General features: G+C 40.0%; 6 protein-coding genes across 10 annotated transcripts; 4 read left to right on the plus strand and 2 right to left on the minus strand.

The window, feature by feature from the left end:
* The first annotated feature begins 38 nt into the window (after positions 1–38).
* LOC126747599 (LIM and senescent cell antigen-like-containing domain protein 1) lies at positions 39–15,374 on the plus strand. 4 transcript variants are annotated; one of them, XM_050456333.1, is made up of 7 exons: positions 11,496–11,642; positions 11,762–11,825; positions 13,279–13,401; positions 14,158–14,285; positions 14,347–14,524; positions 14,582–14,982; positions 15,038–15,374. In XM_050456333.1, exons 2-7 carry the CDS (start codon positions 11,797–11,799, stop codon positions 15,244–15,246), a joined length of 1,068 nt encoding a protein of 355 aa, XP_050312290.1. In that variant the 5' UTR covers positions 11,496–11,642; positions 11,762–11,796; the 3' UTR covers positions 15,247–15,374. The 4 variants fall into 4 exon arrangements, with proteins under 4 accessions (XP_050312292.1, XP_050312290.1, XP_050312291.1 ...); XM_050456335.1 differs by lacking the exons at positions 11,496–11,642; positions 11,762–11,825 and adding an exon at positions 39–206; XM_050456334.1 differs by lacking the exon at positions 11,762–11,825 and having other exon boundaries at positions 11,502–11,642.
* Positions 450–1,847, plus strand: LOC126747603 (non-structural maintenance of chromosomes element 1 homolog). The gene is made up of 3 exons (XM_050456339.1): positions 450–874; positions 1,065–1,519; positions 1,573–1,847. The coding sequence occupies exons 1-3, from the start codon at positions 772–774 to the stop codon at positions 1,792–1,794; spliced, it is 780 nt and encodes a 259-aa protein (XP_050312296.1). The 5' UTR covers positions 450–771; the 3' UTR covers positions 1,795–1,847.
* LOC126747595 (fatty-acid amide hydrolase 2-A-like) lies at positions 2,658–5,018 on the minus strand. The gene is made up of 6 exons (XM_050456328.1): positions 4,855–5,018; positions 4,362–4,748; positions 3,919–4,305; positions 3,626–3,857; positions 3,418–3,568; positions 2,658–3,197 (listed from the first exon to the last, which is right to left on the minus strand). Exons 1-6 carry the CDS (start codon positions 4,871–4,873, stop codon positions 2,751–2,753), a joined length of 1,623 nt encoding a protein of 540 aa, XP_050312285.1. The 5' UTR covers positions 4,874–5,018; the 3' UTR covers positions 2,658–2,750.
* Positions 6,060–7,618, plus strand: LOC126747602 (dnaJ homolog subfamily C member 25 homolog). Its single transcript, XM_050456338.1, has one exon. It carries the CDS (start codon positions 6,375–6,377, stop codon positions 7,383–7,385), a length of 1,011 nt encoding a protein of 336 aa, XP_050312295.1. The 5' UTR covers positions 6,060–6,374; the 3' UTR covers positions 7,386–7,618.
* On the plus strand, positions 9,083–9,684 carry LOC126747607 (protein mago nashi). Its single transcript, XM_050456342.1, has one exon. It carries the CDS (start codon positions 9,165–9,167, stop codon positions 9,603–9,605), a length of 441 nt encoding a protein of 146 aa, XP_050312299.1. The 5' UTR covers positions 9,083–9,164; the 3' UTR covers positions 9,606–9,684.
* LOC126747601 (translation initiation factor eIF-2B subunit beta) lies at positions 9,688–12,863 on the minus strand. Of its 2 annotated transcripts, XM_050456337.1 has the most exons (9): positions 12,803–12,863; positions 11,057–11,163; positions 10,920–11,006; positions 10,736–10,865; positions 10,538–10,677; positions 10,328–10,484; positions 10,078–10,272; positions 9,833–10,029; positions 9,688–9,777 (listed from the first exon to the last, which is right to left on the minus strand). In XM_050456337.1, the coding sequence occupies exons 2-9, from the start codon at positions 11,116–11,118 to the stop codon at positions 9,705–9,707; spliced, it is 1,041 nt and encodes a 346-aa protein (XP_050312294.1). In that variant the 5' UTR covers positions 11,119–11,163; positions 12,803–12,863; the 3' UTR covers positions 9,688–9,704. The 2 variants fall into 2 exon arrangements, with proteins under 2 accessions (XP_050312294.1, XP_050312293.1); XM_050456336.1 differs by lacking the exon at positions 12,803–12,863 and having other exon boundaries at positions 11,057–11,336.
* Positions 15,375–15,378: the final 4 nt, after the last annotated feature.

Raw genomic sequence — 15,378 nt, forward strand, 5'->3', positions numbered from 1 at the left:
GTCATCTGTCATTCTTGTCATTTTCTAGTCTATTTTTGGCCGGCCACAGCGGGTTGTTTGAAAGTATTATTGAAATTGTGCATTTTTTAACGAAACGAAACGGTTTTTACTAAATTAGTGTGTGCCATCCTAAAGACAATTAAATAAGCTATAATTTGATATATAATTTGTGTGCGGACATCGAGAAATGTAGGAGAAAAAGACCGGTAAGTGAGCATATTATGTCTTTATAAGTAAATGAGAATTTATGAATGAAAGTTTAAATAACACGTGAGGATCATTACATATTCTTAACAACGGTTAAATTACCTTTAATTTGATGTATAACACTTGGGTGGGGCCACTCTAAAGTCTTAGAAAAACCCCCCTTTAAAGTGATTGATAATGAGCCGGTTTGTATTATATTTAAAATTGAAATTGCGGCCCTAATAATGCACTAGACTTAAATATAAATACAGTTAATCGTACCTTAGGGTTTCTAGAAACACATTTTGCAAAAAAAATCACGCAAATCGGTGTATTTTGAGCGGAAATACAAATTTTTTAACCCTTGTTCACCCAGTGGTGGGGGGCAAAGGGATGTATAAACAAACGGGAAATTACGTGCAAGCGTTAATATACTCTTGGGTATAGTAGCCACTAGCCTTGAAGGCTTAGGAAAATAGGTTAGTGGCCCCAAACAGCCCCGATTTGTTTGAAAAACCCTTACTCAGAAAGAAACAGTTGATTTCTATATAGTCCTAACCTAGAAATTTTCGGTTCAGTTTAACAATGGAGATGCAGCTCCCTCATCGTCATTTTGTCCAATACATGCTTCAAAAAGGGGCTGTGCCCCAGGAGCAGGCGGTCGAATATTGCAAGAACCTTCCTGGAGGTATGTGCCCCTTTGTTTGCTTTAAAAACTCTTTTTTAATATGATTCTTTAGGGGTTGAAAGTTGTTGTTTTGGTTTGGGACCTTTTAAGTCTTTTTAGAGGCTTTCAATATGATATAGCTTTTCTTAAGGGTTTTACTTAATCAGTTCACTTTAGAAAGTATTCTGGCAAGGTTTTCCTCAATTTCCAGGTTCGGTGAGGGATTTGACCCAGCTAAGGGTGCTAATTTTAACAATAAACCGTCACATTTCGGCTCAATTCTTTAAAATTAGTAATGTCACCTGTGAGGTGACCAACCGGGACACGTTGGTTTGGACAAACCTTAAGGATGACTCGATAGCAAAATGTGCCAAAACTTTTAAACCCATCGAACTCGAATATTTCAATGTCTTGTTGCAACAGTTGGCCAACAATGAGGACCATCACTTAAAATATGCTGCCAGTCTTAACATGACTTCTACCCTCACCTCTGCTTACAGCCTAAGCAAAGGTGAGGCCATATTAAGTAAATGGATAGAGCAAGGGTTTTTCATACTACAGGACGGCCTAATTTACTTGGGGCCCAGGACAATCGTAGAGTTCGGGTCTTCTTTTAAGAGTCATGGGTACGAATGTTGCAATCTGTGTTCAGAACTAGTCTTTATTGTAAGTTTGAGAGGTTAAGCGTTGGGGCTCAGCTGAATTTGGGGCAATTTTAGGGTAAGACATGCAGCGCATGCCATAGGACCCTCCATTCGTATTGTCTTTTAAAATATTTGGCCAATCAGGACAGTTGTCCTTGCTGCAAGAACCCTTGGGCGGAGCATACAAGTGAAGACTTATTTGGGACTAACCATCATGATCTACGAAATGTTGAGGATGCTGTTATGAGTGATGATAGTTCTGGAAGCCCCCGGGCCAGTACTTCAGCCCAGTACTAATAGTTTTTGTAATAATATTGTTGTATAAAATAAATGGTTTTATTTTTTTTAAAGTATTGTTCTTAATTTCACTTAATTGGAGATAAATCTGGTGGGTATACACATTCTTCCTTGGGAATCCTCTTTATTCTGAGTCTAATCGGAGCACTACAAGTGGAGTTACGAGCCAAGAATCCCTAAGAGAACTGACGCACCACTTGATAATCAGACATGTTGAATAAAAAATTCATAAAAAAATTATTGGCTTGACGGATTTACTGGAATTTTTCAGGAAAACTTAACAAACATTCCAGGCATCTTTTAAAACTAAAGTGAATCAAATCTGAATACTACAAGTGTAGTTATTAGCCAAGACACCCAAGAGAATTGGCTCACCACTTCATAGCCAGACATGTTACACAAAAAAATTGATAAAAAATTACTGGCTATATAGATTTTCTGGATTTTTCCGGGAAAGGCTTTAGAAATATTCCAGGCATCTTTTAATACTAAAATAAATAAAATCTGAGTACTACAAGTGGAGTTATTAGCCAAGAAAGCTCAACAGACCTGGTTCACCACTTGATAACCAAACATGTTGCACCAAAAACTTAATAAAAAATCACTGGCTGGATGGATTTACTGCAATTTTTCAGGAAAAATTAAAAAAATACTCCAGGCATCTGCTAAAACTGTAACGAATTAAATACGAGTACGAAAAGTGAAGTTATTAAGCAAGGAACCCCAACAGAACTGGATATATGGTTTAATTTTTTAACTCTTGCCGTTAATTTCTCTTAATTCGAGATAAATCAGGTGGGTACTAACTCTTTCATGGGAATCCTGTCACTTCTTCTTCTACACTTGAGCCAACTAAAACTCCATTAAACCATAAACATTTTGTTTATTGATGATAACTTATAAAAAAATAATAAATACCCAACACCCTCAATCACCATCAGCTTAAACTAAAAAAATCAGTCATGTCTTATCACCACACCGGTGGGTGAAACGAATCCCCCGAACGCCCTCTCCAACTCTCTCGCCACTGCTACGCATAAACGATCCTGATGGGGCGCAGCCACCACCTGAATCCCCAGCGGTAGCCCCTCAGTCCCCAGCCCCATCGGTACTTGCGTCACAGGAAACTTCAATACGTTCCAAATTGCGAAACAATCAAAGTTAAAAGGTCTCAGGAGGGCTGTGTGGTGGTAACTGGCTGGAAATGGGGCAGAAGGGTACAGCAGGACGCTGTTGTCGTTCAGTTTTGAGAGCAAAGCCTCCCTAAGGGTCTCGGTGGTCTCTTTTGTCCAAACCGGATCGACTTTTCTCAAGTAGTTCGAGCATAAGTTGAATATGGTGGCGGTCGAATAGTCTCCCCCTAAACCCACGAAGTGTTTTAGGATCTCCACGAACGCGTTTACCTGAAAAATCATTAATTTTTTTCGGCCATTTTGAAGTCATATGCCGTTCGATCGACGACAAGATGGCGTCCGACCGTTATTTTGAAAGTTCGGACTGTCAAAAAGGAACTTAGGAGGGAGGTGAGGACAGCCAATGAGGTTTTAAATATGTCCGACCGTTATTTTGAAAATTGGAACTGATGTAGTCAAATAAGGAGTGAGTTAATTATGGTTGTTTTACCTCGCCTTCCCTGTTATTAATGTCATTTTTAAAGTTAGCCCCCTCCTCGACGGACATCCAGTACTTCCAAAGCTTAAACTGATGTTTCAAGTGTTCGAACACCAACTCTTGCGGTTTCTCTTCGCACACTTCCTCAAAATGACTTACGGCCCTAAAAACGATCTTCCAATACACCCTTAAAATCATTCCTCAACGTATCATTATATACCTTAGCAGTGTGACATGCATTTCCTCCCTAAAGGGGCTCATAAGGGGATCCTTAGGATTGGTGACGAAATATACCCTAATTTTCCTTAAGGAGACAGGCCGATCCAGGTTTAATTGATCCTTATTGGGTCCTGCAAGGGCTTTTATGAAAGGGATTAAGTCTTCCGCGTAACGGGTCATAGGACCTATGGAGACCATCGTGCCAGACTCCTCACCTGTCCGGAACGTCAACCCTATATAAGAGGACCAATAAAGCCACCCCATTAGGACTTTATCCCTTAAGACGCGACTTACCCTTATTAGATACCAAATCATTGGAGATTTTATGACCGAAGACCCCACACATGAAAGCGGGTATCCTGCAGGACCCCCCGATATCCGTGCCGATCCCCATGGGAGACCCGCAGGCGGCCAAATTGCTGGATTCGCCTCCGGAGGATCCTCCCACGTTCCTCGTCGTATTGTAAGGGTTCTTCGTTAAACCGTAGACGGGGTTGCTGGTCTCTTGCCATAAGTTCAATTGAGGGATGTTGGATACGCCCAGCAAAATGGCCCCTGACCTCTTTAGGGCGGCCACGCAGTCCGCGTCAAAGGAGGCTTTTTTCCCTCGACGTTTCTTAAGGCCAAAGGTGAACGCCAGGCCCTTGGCCGCGGTGGATTCCTTTGAAGTGAACGGAACACCTGCGATGAATAAGGAGGTTCAATCAGGCCATCTTTAAGACGATTTATATACTGACCCAAAAAGGGTTTTTCCGAAAATTCCACGTCGGATATATGGCCACTGGCGATATCCTTGTCGATATCCCTGGCCTCCTTCAAAGCCTCCTCAAACCTCTCGTCTACAATCGAATTAATCACTGGGTTCACTTGTTTTATGCGATCTACGAACGCCTGGACGACCTCCTCGGACGTCAATTCGCGTTTTCGGATCTTCTTTGCCAGACTGGTGGCGCTTTCCAGGACGATCGTGTTGTTTATTTCCGGGATTTGTTGCCTGCTGGAGTTGTAGATCCATCCGAAGATCGTGTCGATTATTACGTCGATGTAGTAACGGATGCACATGCAGAGGCGGTTCAAGAACGAGTTCATGAGGCTTTTTCGCTTTTTTGAGCGCTCACGTTTGGCTGGAAAATTAAATTTTCAATTTCCATGGATGCGGTACATGAAAATTTGGGAAACGAGGCGTTTCATGGCCGATTGTTTAATTAATAATAAAGAAATTGCACTTACAATCATTGGCTTTAGTCATGTTCGGACGGACTTCGTACCTTCAGGTCATTAAACACACCTGGTTCGCGCTGATGGTAATAATGATACCGGAATAATTAATTTTCCGGTTTTATTAAAAATTGTTTACGTTGTGTTAAGATGTTTATGCGCTAAGTACGTTTACGCACATACAGCTGAGTAGTGTCAGGTCTATATCAAACGCGTTCCGGTTTACATGAAGCACAAATTTGGTTCTGGTACTCGGTTCTCGTTAAAATTAGATGCCCGAATTGATTCTTTAGCTTCCAGTGAAAAAATCACACAGATCCATCCAGTTTGTGATTTGTTATTAATTTTTTTGTGCAACATGTCTGGTTCAAACGTGGTGAGCCAGTTCTGTTGGGGTTTCTGAGCTTATAACTTTACTCATAGTGCTCAGATTTGATTCATTTTGGTTTTAAAAGATATCTGGAATATTTCTGAAGCTTTTCCTGAAAAATTTTAGTAAATCCATCTATGCTGTAATTTTATATTATCTTTTTTGTGGAAAATATCTGGTTATCGAGTGGTGAGCCAGTTCACTTTGGACTTTTTGACTAATAACTCAACTTATAGTGCTCAGATTTAAATGATTTTTATATTAAGAGATGTCTGGCATAATTTTTTAATTTCTCCTGAAAAATTCCATTAAATGCATACAGCCTGTAATTTATTATTATTTTTTTGTGTAACATGTCTGGTTATCAAGTAGTGAGCCAGTTCTCTTAGGGTTTCTTGCCTCATAACTCCACTTGTGGTGCTCAGATTTAATTACCTGGATTGTTCAAAGATGCCTGGAATATTTTTTAAGCTTTTCCTGAAAAGTTCTAGTAAATCCATCCAGCCACTAATTTTTTAATCATTTTTTTGTATAACATATCTGGTTATCAAGTGGTTCGTCAGTTCTCTTAGTAATTCTTGGCTCGTAACTTCACTTGTAGTGCTCCGATTCGACTCATTTAAATTGCAAAAAGTGCCTGGAATATGTCTTCAAATTCCTCTGTAGAACCTAAACAAATGCACCCGCCATTGAATTTTTTATCACAGTTTTCCCGTTTCATCAGTAACACTTGGGATTTCGATAAGACCCTGACAACGTCGGACTTTTGGCGCCCATAGCCGCTCCTCCAAGGTCGCAAGACCGCTGTGGCAATCAGAACGTGCTCGTTTCATATTGATTACATGTCCCACGGACGTTCTGTTGTGACGTTTACAATTTTTTCTCGGTCTCGCTGTCAAAACCGTTTCCACCGCTGTCGGCGGCGTGTTCGTGGTGTGAAAAATCGTAAAAAATTTCGATTGTTTTACGGGCGACACGTAGCCATTAACACCTAGCAGTCCTTGCGATGTCTTCGCACCGATTAACGGTCATTTGTTCAGTGAAAACCCCATAAAAATCCACCGCCACCCGGAAGTAGATTGAAACCAGCTGTTTTTGACAAGTCAAGCAATAGGGGCAAACCCCTCAGGAACGGTTTTTTTGAATTAAAAACCCCCGGAAAATGATGTGGCTTAAGGTCAGTACCAGTTTGCTATGCGTCTTAAGTATCGTGCTATCGGTACAGGGAGGTTTACTGGAAGGCATCTATTGTGGAAAAGAGAACTGCTATGATGTCTTACAAGTGACCAGGGAGGCTACCAAGAGTGAAATAGCCAGGAGCTACAGGAGGCTGGCCAAGCAGTACCATCCAGACTTAAGGAGGGACAAAGAGTCTAAAGAAGAGGCTGAGGAACTGTTCAAATCCCTGGCCAATGCTTATGAGATATTGAGAGATGATGAGAGCAGAACTGATTATGACTACATGTTAGATAACCCTGATGAGTACTATGCCCATTATTACAGATATTACAGGCGTAGGGTGGCCCCCAAAGTAGATGCCAGAATAGTCATAATATTCACCATAACAATAATCTCTGTTGTACAGTATTACTCTGCCAAGCAGAGGTATGACAATGCAATAACATACTTCAGTACAGTGCCAAAATATAGAAACAGGGCTCAAGATATTGCTAAGCAAGAGGGCCTACTGCCAGACAATAATAAAAGGGGGGGCAAAAAGCACAAAGTTTCCAAAGAAGAAGTGGAACAGGTCATCAGGAAAGTGATTGAGGACAAAATGGACATCAAAGGGGCCTATGCCAAGCCCCAGATCTGGGATGTGATCTGGTTCCAATTGATTTTCTTGCCCTACACCTTGTCCAAGTACCTCTACTGGTTAGGCTCTTGGTACTGGCGCCACAATTATAAAAATGAACCATTTAATGAGGAGGAGAAACTGTATTTGGTGAGGAAATACATGAAAATGGGCCAGCACCAGTTTGACTCCCAAGAGGATGACAGGAAACAAGAGTTTCTTGACAGGGAGTTATGGATCAGGGAGAATTTTGATGAATGGACCAAGGAACAGGAGGAAATCACCAAGAAACAGTTGGCAGAGAACAACCGGTACAAGCAGTACAGGAGGTACCTCAAGCAACATGGAGTGAGCAGGATGACCTTTGATGATTCCTGAAAACTAATGTGCACAAATTTAAAATGCAGGGTGTAGAATTATTTTTGTATAAATTGCCTTGTTGAGGGGCTTAGTTTTAAGTAGGTATTTATTTTAATAAATTGTTTCTTGGAATTTCGTACTAAAAAAATGACAAATTTACGTGTAAAATTAGCAAGAATCTGAAATAGTTATTGTTATTGTCAAATCATTTTAAGCATACAGTGTTGAATAAAAATGTATTTCCTTTTTTATACAGTGTTTTATTTCATTTTACCCTTAAAAATGTATTTAAAAAAAGTGAAAATAATCAATTTATTACATAAAACCGCATCCTAACCATACCAAATCGATTTACGTCGCTCTTACTTCAATTATTAGGTGAGAGCAGATCACTTTCGATTTTGCCCAATAAAAAGTGTCCTATTTTACTTAGAAAACGTCTATCTATTTTCTAATTATCGTTTTTGTGGTATCACCGCACTATTACATAAGAACTTAAGCCGTAAAGCGGCTTATTTAACTTTAAACTCGTGGTACCATCTATCGCCCACAACGTAACTGAAGATTGGTTCAAAATATTGGGTTAGTCAAGAAATATACTGGATTTTTTCAGGAAAAATTAAAGAAATATTCCAGGCATCTAATAAAACTAGAATGAGTTAAATACGAGTATCACAAAAAGAGTTATTAGCCCAGAAACGCTAAGAGAACTGGCTCACTTCTTAACTAACATGGTTCACAGAAAAATTAATTAAACATGACTGACTGAATGGATTTACTTCAGGAAAAATTACAGAAAATTCCAGGCGTCTTTTAAACCCGAAATAAATCAGATTTGAGCGCTACAAGTTATTAATCAAGAAACCCTAACAGAACTGGATCACCACATAGAAAAGTGAATAAAAAATCACAGACTGGATGGATCCTTGTGATTTTTTCACTGGAAGCTAAAGAAACAATTCGGGCATTCAACCCTAACAAGAACCGAGTACCAGAACTGAATTTCTGCTTTATATACATCTGAATATGGCATCTGACTATGCTACTGTTAACGGCATCAATGTTTACTTGTTCCTTAACTTGATAATCAATTTTTAACGATCTATTTAGGGTTTTAATTCAAAATTAGGGAGAGAACTATAAAATCATGCTTTAAACAGTGCCTCCATCTTACACAGGGTAGTTTACACTCAGCAGCTATTGATTTCAAGGGGTAACACCATTTTTCGCGCCCTTTTGATTACCATTTCCGTTTCCGCTTTTGCAAATTTCATAATTAAACCTCTAACAATCTTTTTCGCGGGTTTTTCTTGTTAAATGTCAGTCTTAATAAGATCTTACGCGACCAAAAGGGTGGGAAACTATTAAATTGTTGGTGAAATTTAATAATTTACCGGTAGAAGTGCCTCCATCTTCTAGCGGAAGTTTATACTGAAGTCACGCAATTGTCAATTTCACCGCCTTTTAGGACGATCATATGACAATTACTGTTTCCGTTTCCGCTTTCGGAAATTTCATTATTAACTTTTAATGAGTTTTTGTATTAAAAAAACACTTTAATTGCGCTATAAATAGGCGGATAAGTATATAATAAGGCTTTAAAATGGTGCTTCCATCTTATACCGGAAGTCCACACTACGCAGTATTGACTTAAAGACGTGCAGCGCCATCTTCGGCGCCAAAATGAAATCGACACTACGCGGATGTCAGGACGCCACTTTTAAAGGTTATGTTTACACTTTGCTTTTGCGATTGTGCTTCAGTAACGGTATTGTTTGACTAAATAGAGCCCCAAAAATGTCCGCGGACTTCTATATACGGTACTACGTGGGGCACAAGGGAAAATTCGGCCACGAATTCTTAGAATTCGAGTTTAGACCGGACGGAAAGCTGCGGTACGCGAACAATTCGAATTACAAGAACGACACGATGATCCGCAAGGAGGTTTACGTGCACCAGTGCGTGATGGAGGAACTGAAACGAATTATCGTCGATTCGGAGATCATGCAGGAGGACGACGCCCTGTGGCCCCCCCCGGACCGAATCGGAAGACAAGAGTTGGAAATCGTGATCAATGACGAGCACATTTCCTTTACCACCTCGAAAACTGGTTCGTTAGTGGATGTGAGCCAGAGCAAAGACCCCGAGGGACTCCGCTGCTTCTATTATCTCGTGCAAGATTTAAAGTGTCTGGTGTTCTCCCTTATCGGGATGCACTTTAAGATTAAACCCATCTAAGTTAAGTTGTTGTTATTATTATAAGAGACTTTTGTATTGAGTGCGATTTTTTTGGGACAAATTAAACAATGAAAAACAAGACGATGTTCATAATTTTTATTATATATCATAGTCGTTCGGATGGTAGACCTCGCTGAGCAGCCTGTAGACGTAAGAAGGTGAATTGCCCCCTCTGAAAATCAATAAAATTTAATTAAAAAAACCCCCTTTAACAAAAATTAACTTACTGATGAGTAATAAGCAAAGTCACGAGCTCTGGGGGCACATAATCGAACACAGCATTAGTGATCTCCACTTTATTCAATATTTGCCCCATAGAGAACGGAATAAGACTTGCTGGGGAAGCGTAGGCATTAAAAGCCTCCTGATCATTGGAACCCAAGTATAAGGGGGTGAATTTATACATATGGGACAGCACCATGACCTAAAAACGATCTTCTGAGCCGCAAAATTAAATTTAATAAAAACTTACTGGGACCGAATAATGTTTGGCGGCCAAAGCGACCCCGTGGATCCCACTGGAGGCCCTCAGGCCCCCGTTGGCCAGAACCGTGTGGGTTCCAATGATGACCTTGTTGACCCTGGACATCATGGCGAAAACCGCCGAGTCTGGGATCAACGTGGTCTGAATTCCACTCTTGGCCAAACTGGCTGCCAAAGAATGACCCTAAAATAGACATTTCCTGGAAATTAAGTCATAATTAACGCGTTAAAATTGTTACTAAATATTGGGGAGCGCCCTCCACCACGATAACGTTAAAAGTTCGCTTTTTCGAGGCCGATTTTAGGAACATCTTAACGGTTTTCGAGGTGCCAAAAGTCAAAATGGTTTCGTCGCTGTGTATCAGCTCCGAAGCTTGAGCGGCGATATTTTCCGCACTAAAAATCAATTAAATTAAGCCTCATTTTCCCAAAAAAGAGACCCCCTCCACCTAGTTTCCAACTCAGTCCTATATTCGGAAAGATGATCCAGTAAAGCGGCCCTAAGGTTCAAAAGACTCTCCGAATAATCCAAGGTGTCCGTCGACGACCCCGTTACTATATGGTGTAAAGAACGCGAGTCTCCTTTTTTCTAAAAAATCACTCGTTAAACACCCCCCCTAACAATTTAAGACAATAGTTTGAAAAACCTTTGAAGCCACCTCAAATTCCTCCCGGATTATTTTGAGGACGTGCCTCATTATATTGCAAACGGTAGCCTCGTTCGGGAGGCTACACGAAATACACTTTATTCTTTGCCTAATTAACTCCATAAGCTCCCTATAAAATAAAAACGAATCAAAAGAGACCTAAACAAGACTTCTAGAGACTCACGAAGCACTGTTCCATGTCCCTTGGGAAATAAGGGCTTCTAAAACTTGCTCGGTACGTAAAGCAATAGCGTGAGAACCATAGAGAACCCTAAGATCATTTTTAAACATACAAATTACTAATACAAAGTAATTACTCACTTGTGTTTGATGTCGCTGACCAGCTTTATCACGTCGGCGAGACCCTCGAAGTCTGCGGTCATTTTTTAGGGCTGTTTTAAGGGTCGGAGAGCAACTAAATCTGGTCTCTAAAATACGTACATTCGCGACAATAAACAAAGAATTGTGAGGTTAGATTCGGGGAAACGACGCCAGCGCCACTCGCTTAACGGGCTTATTAAGAACTATTAATTGCATATAGATTTAAATGAACACCACTTAGACCCTTAATATTTCCCTTATAACACTTTCTTATGACTTATAAACGGTTCGAAAAATGTTTGGTGGGCCCCCCAGCTTCTACCTCACTGTTTCAACTTAACATTCTATAAATGGAACGGTTCGTTTTCATTGGACAACGGCCTACACTATAAGCTACATAAAAACAAGCTCATCTACCTCTCTCTGTCTTTTAGATGGCCCCCAACGGGTTTTTAGACGAGGATCGAAGACTCCGAATGAGGTCATCGATTAAATAGGCCCCAAGTTTGTTTCTCTTTGGGTGTGTGTCTTTTTCTAGGCCTTAAAAGCCCCTTTTTCTGAGCGGAATCTTCTTTTGGGGTCACTGGTATGTTAGTTTAACGAGTTTTCTATTAATTTATTGGTTTGGTGCTATAGTTTCGTGTATATAGACGACAGGCTGGTTCAGATCAGCACCTACACCCAATTTTTTTGGTTTATTTTCAGTTTTAAGGCTTTTTTGGGCAGTATTATCTTCTGTTATGTCACCGACACCTTTACCTATGCCTGGGTAAGCATGTACTTGCATTTTGTGCCCTTTGTATGCTTGTAGCATGGAATTTTGATCAGTTTGTACATATAAATAATGCTTTCCTTATTACTAACCCTTTACTAAGGTTTTATAAGGGTTTTATTAGTTCTAACTATTAGTTTTATACGTACTAAGTTGAATAACATAAGGTTGTACAAGGGGTTGCTGGCTGGAGTTATTACTTTTTGCCTGATAAGGAGAGAACTTAATTTTATTAGAAACCATTGATTTCTCCCTTTTTTTGTAGTTACATAAAAGTTGAATTTTTATCTGGTGCACATTTCAGTTTTTGAATGAAGTCTCTATATTTTATAGTAAAAAAGTTATTCAGAAATTTAGAGGTTTAGGTGCATACAAGATGTAAAAATCACATATTTCACTTTTTCTCAACAACCTTTGATTTTTCAGTCTTTTTTATAGAGATATAAAAGTTTAATTTTTATTGGGTGCACATTTTGGTTTTTAAATGAAGTCTCTATCCTTAATAGCAATGAAGTTACCAAAAAAATTATAAATTTAGCCTTGGTACACAAATGGTAAAATCACATTCACTTTCTGTCAAGAACCATTAATTTCTCAGTTCTTTTTGTAATTAGAGCATAGTAGAGCATATTTCAGTTTTTGAATCAAGTCTGTATCTTTAATAGTTAAAAAGTTACTTAAAAATTTAGAAATTTGGCTCTGGTACAAAATGTTAAAATCACATATTTCACGTTTTCTCAAAAACCTTTGATATCTCAGTTTATTTTGTGGTTACATAAAAGTTTTGTTATCACTTTCTGTACATCTCAGTCTTTAAATCAAGTCTCTATCTCTAACAGTGAAAAAGTTATCCACAGTTTGAAATTTATTAAAAGTGGCAAAATTCACGTAATGACCTACTTTCCCTGAATATAGTCCGTCTTTCTCAGACAGTAGAAAATCTCCTTATGCAAGTAGATCAATACATAATTTACCTGGCCCAAGTAAAGTTATCACAATATCGACACGAGACTCTCAGTCTTTTTAAACTGGGGCTTGTTTTCGCTTCGCCAATGCCCCGACCGATATCCGATATAATAAAGATAACATTATCCGTCTATTGATAACGATAAAATACGCAAACAATATGCTCTACCTATTTCTGTTCAGTTTTAACGTATGTATGTACGTGCGGTAAAGTCGTGGTTTTATAATGATGAGTAATTTCAAAGACGTCTCGCCGAAAATCCCCATTTTGGGGTCCATTGAGGGCAGCCGGTTGGCCCAACGTAGGGCCTCCAAGGGCAAAGATGACGATATTGTCGATACCAGTTATTACCGATACGAGGAGTACGATAATGTGCCTTTAGAACTTAATCCTAGGCCTAAGGGGTATAATTCCTCGAAAGCTTGGTACTTACTAACCATCACGAAGTTAAGCTTTTTTAGTTTCTTACGTTTTATTTCTTAGGATTACCCATATTGCTAACATGTCCAGGGATAACATGTTATGCTCCAAGTGCGGCGAGGGGTTCGAACAACATGAAAAGATTGTTAATTCCACTGGGCAGCTGTGGCATCAGCAATGTTTTGTGTAAGTTTGGTAGCTAGTCCAACAGGAACCCATTAAATGTCTTAATCATCCTAATAACACAGAAACATGCTAGGAACATGCCAGAACATTCGCTTGCGACAATAGAAATATGCAGGCAATGACCCTATTTCCTTACAGATGTACCAGAAATGTTTTTTTTCTCGAACCGCTAGTTTTTTCCACTATACATTTCGAATTCTATTCAACTTATGACCCACTAGTAATTTTTTTAGAAACCCCTAGTTTTTTGATGAAAAACTTTATATTTCCACTACAAAGATCGGATAACCTTCTTTAAACACTTTGAATTATCTTGTATGTATGATGACCCTCGAGTAACTCTTCTTACAAACCCCTAGTTTGTTTTTTTATACACAGTTCACATTTAAGAGTACAAAAACCTCCGAATTACGTTAATACTCCACTAGTAATTTTTCTACAACTCTCTTTGCAATAAAAACCCAAAAGCGGCTCTTAAGCCGGTGAAAACGACAAAGAACGTCACCTGCGACCCGTTCATAGCGTCACTGCAACTAATACTGCCAACGTAAATCTGGTGTCTATTAGTTTCTTACCAATAATTAAAAGATAACTATGTCATTTCTATGGCGGTTAATTTAAATTCATAATTTAGATAATTGGACTTGAATAGTATATTTCTGGCATGTCCTGTGTTCTCTGGGCAATAGTCCCTTGAATTCCTCCATCTGTTCCTCTTGCTCCCATTGCTTGCAAAATTGTAAAGATATATCATAGGTGCGCCCAATGTTTTCGGGAATTCGTCGACGGAGTCTTTTACGAATACGACGGGCGCAAGTACTGCGAACACGACTTCCACGTCCTGTTCGCGCCCTGCTGCCAACGCTGCGGCACTTTCATCATAGGTACGTCCTCAATAGTCACCAAAAAAGTGGTGATTCCTTTTTCTAAAGTTGTCCTCCTCAGGTAGGGTCATTAAGGCGATGAACTCCTCGTGGCATGCGGAATGTTTCCGTTGCGAGATGTGCACCAGCGAGTTGGCCGACACAGGTTTCATTAAAAACGGCGGCAGGGCGCTGTGCCACGAATGCAACGCCAAAGTGAAAGCTCGCGGGCTCGGCAAATACGTTTGCCACAAGTGCCAGTAAGAATTCCATTAAGAAACAACATCCCCGTAGATCATAACACGAATTTTCAATAGCGCCATGATCGACGATCAACCGTTGAAGTTTCGCGGCGAGGTTTATCATCCGTATCACTTCAATTGTACCGCTTGCGGCGTAGAACTGGACGCGAACGCTCGTGAAGTGCGCAACCGACCAGGTTTGGCCAAAAACGACACCAACGAGCTCTACTGTCTACGCTGTCACGATAAAATGGGTGTGCCCATCTGCGGAGCATGCCGAAGACCCATCGAGGAACGTGTGGTGACAGCTCTAGGAAAACACTGGCACGTGGAGCACTTCGTCTGTGCCAAATGCGAGAAACCGTTCTTCGGACATCGCCACTACGAGAAGAAGGGTCTGGCCTACTGCGAGACCCACTATCATCAGCTCTTCGGCAACCTGTGTCATCATTGCAATCAAGTTATCGCTGGAGATGGTGAGTTTCCACCGAAAGGCAGCGGGAAATTGATTTCTAATGGGTTTTTCTATAGTGTTTACTGCTCTGAACAAGGCGTGGTGCGTCCACCACTTCGCTTGCTCCATCTGTGACCAGAAAATGAACCAGAAAACGAAGTTCTACGAGTGCGACCTGAAGCCCGTCTGCAAGAAATGCTACGAGAAGTTCCCCAAGGAGCTGAGGAACCGATTGAGGAGGCAGCATGAGGCTCTGCCTCGCAGGGCACCGACTCCAGTGGAATAAATTGAATTTTCTTAACAGATCTGATGATTAATGTCGTATAACCATATTATTGTGTGCCTTAGTTAGTGCCTTTATTACTTATTTTGTACTAATTATCTTGTTTCGAAATATATTATATTGAACTAACATATG

The sequence above is a fragment of the Anthonomus grandis genome, chromosome 19, assembly GCF_022605725.1.
Source record: "Anthonomus grandis grandis chromosome 19, icAntGran1.3, whole genome shotgun sequence".
Lineage (NCBI taxonomy): Eukaryota > Metazoa > Arthropoda > Insecta > Coleoptera > Curculionidae > Anthonomus > Anthonomus grandis.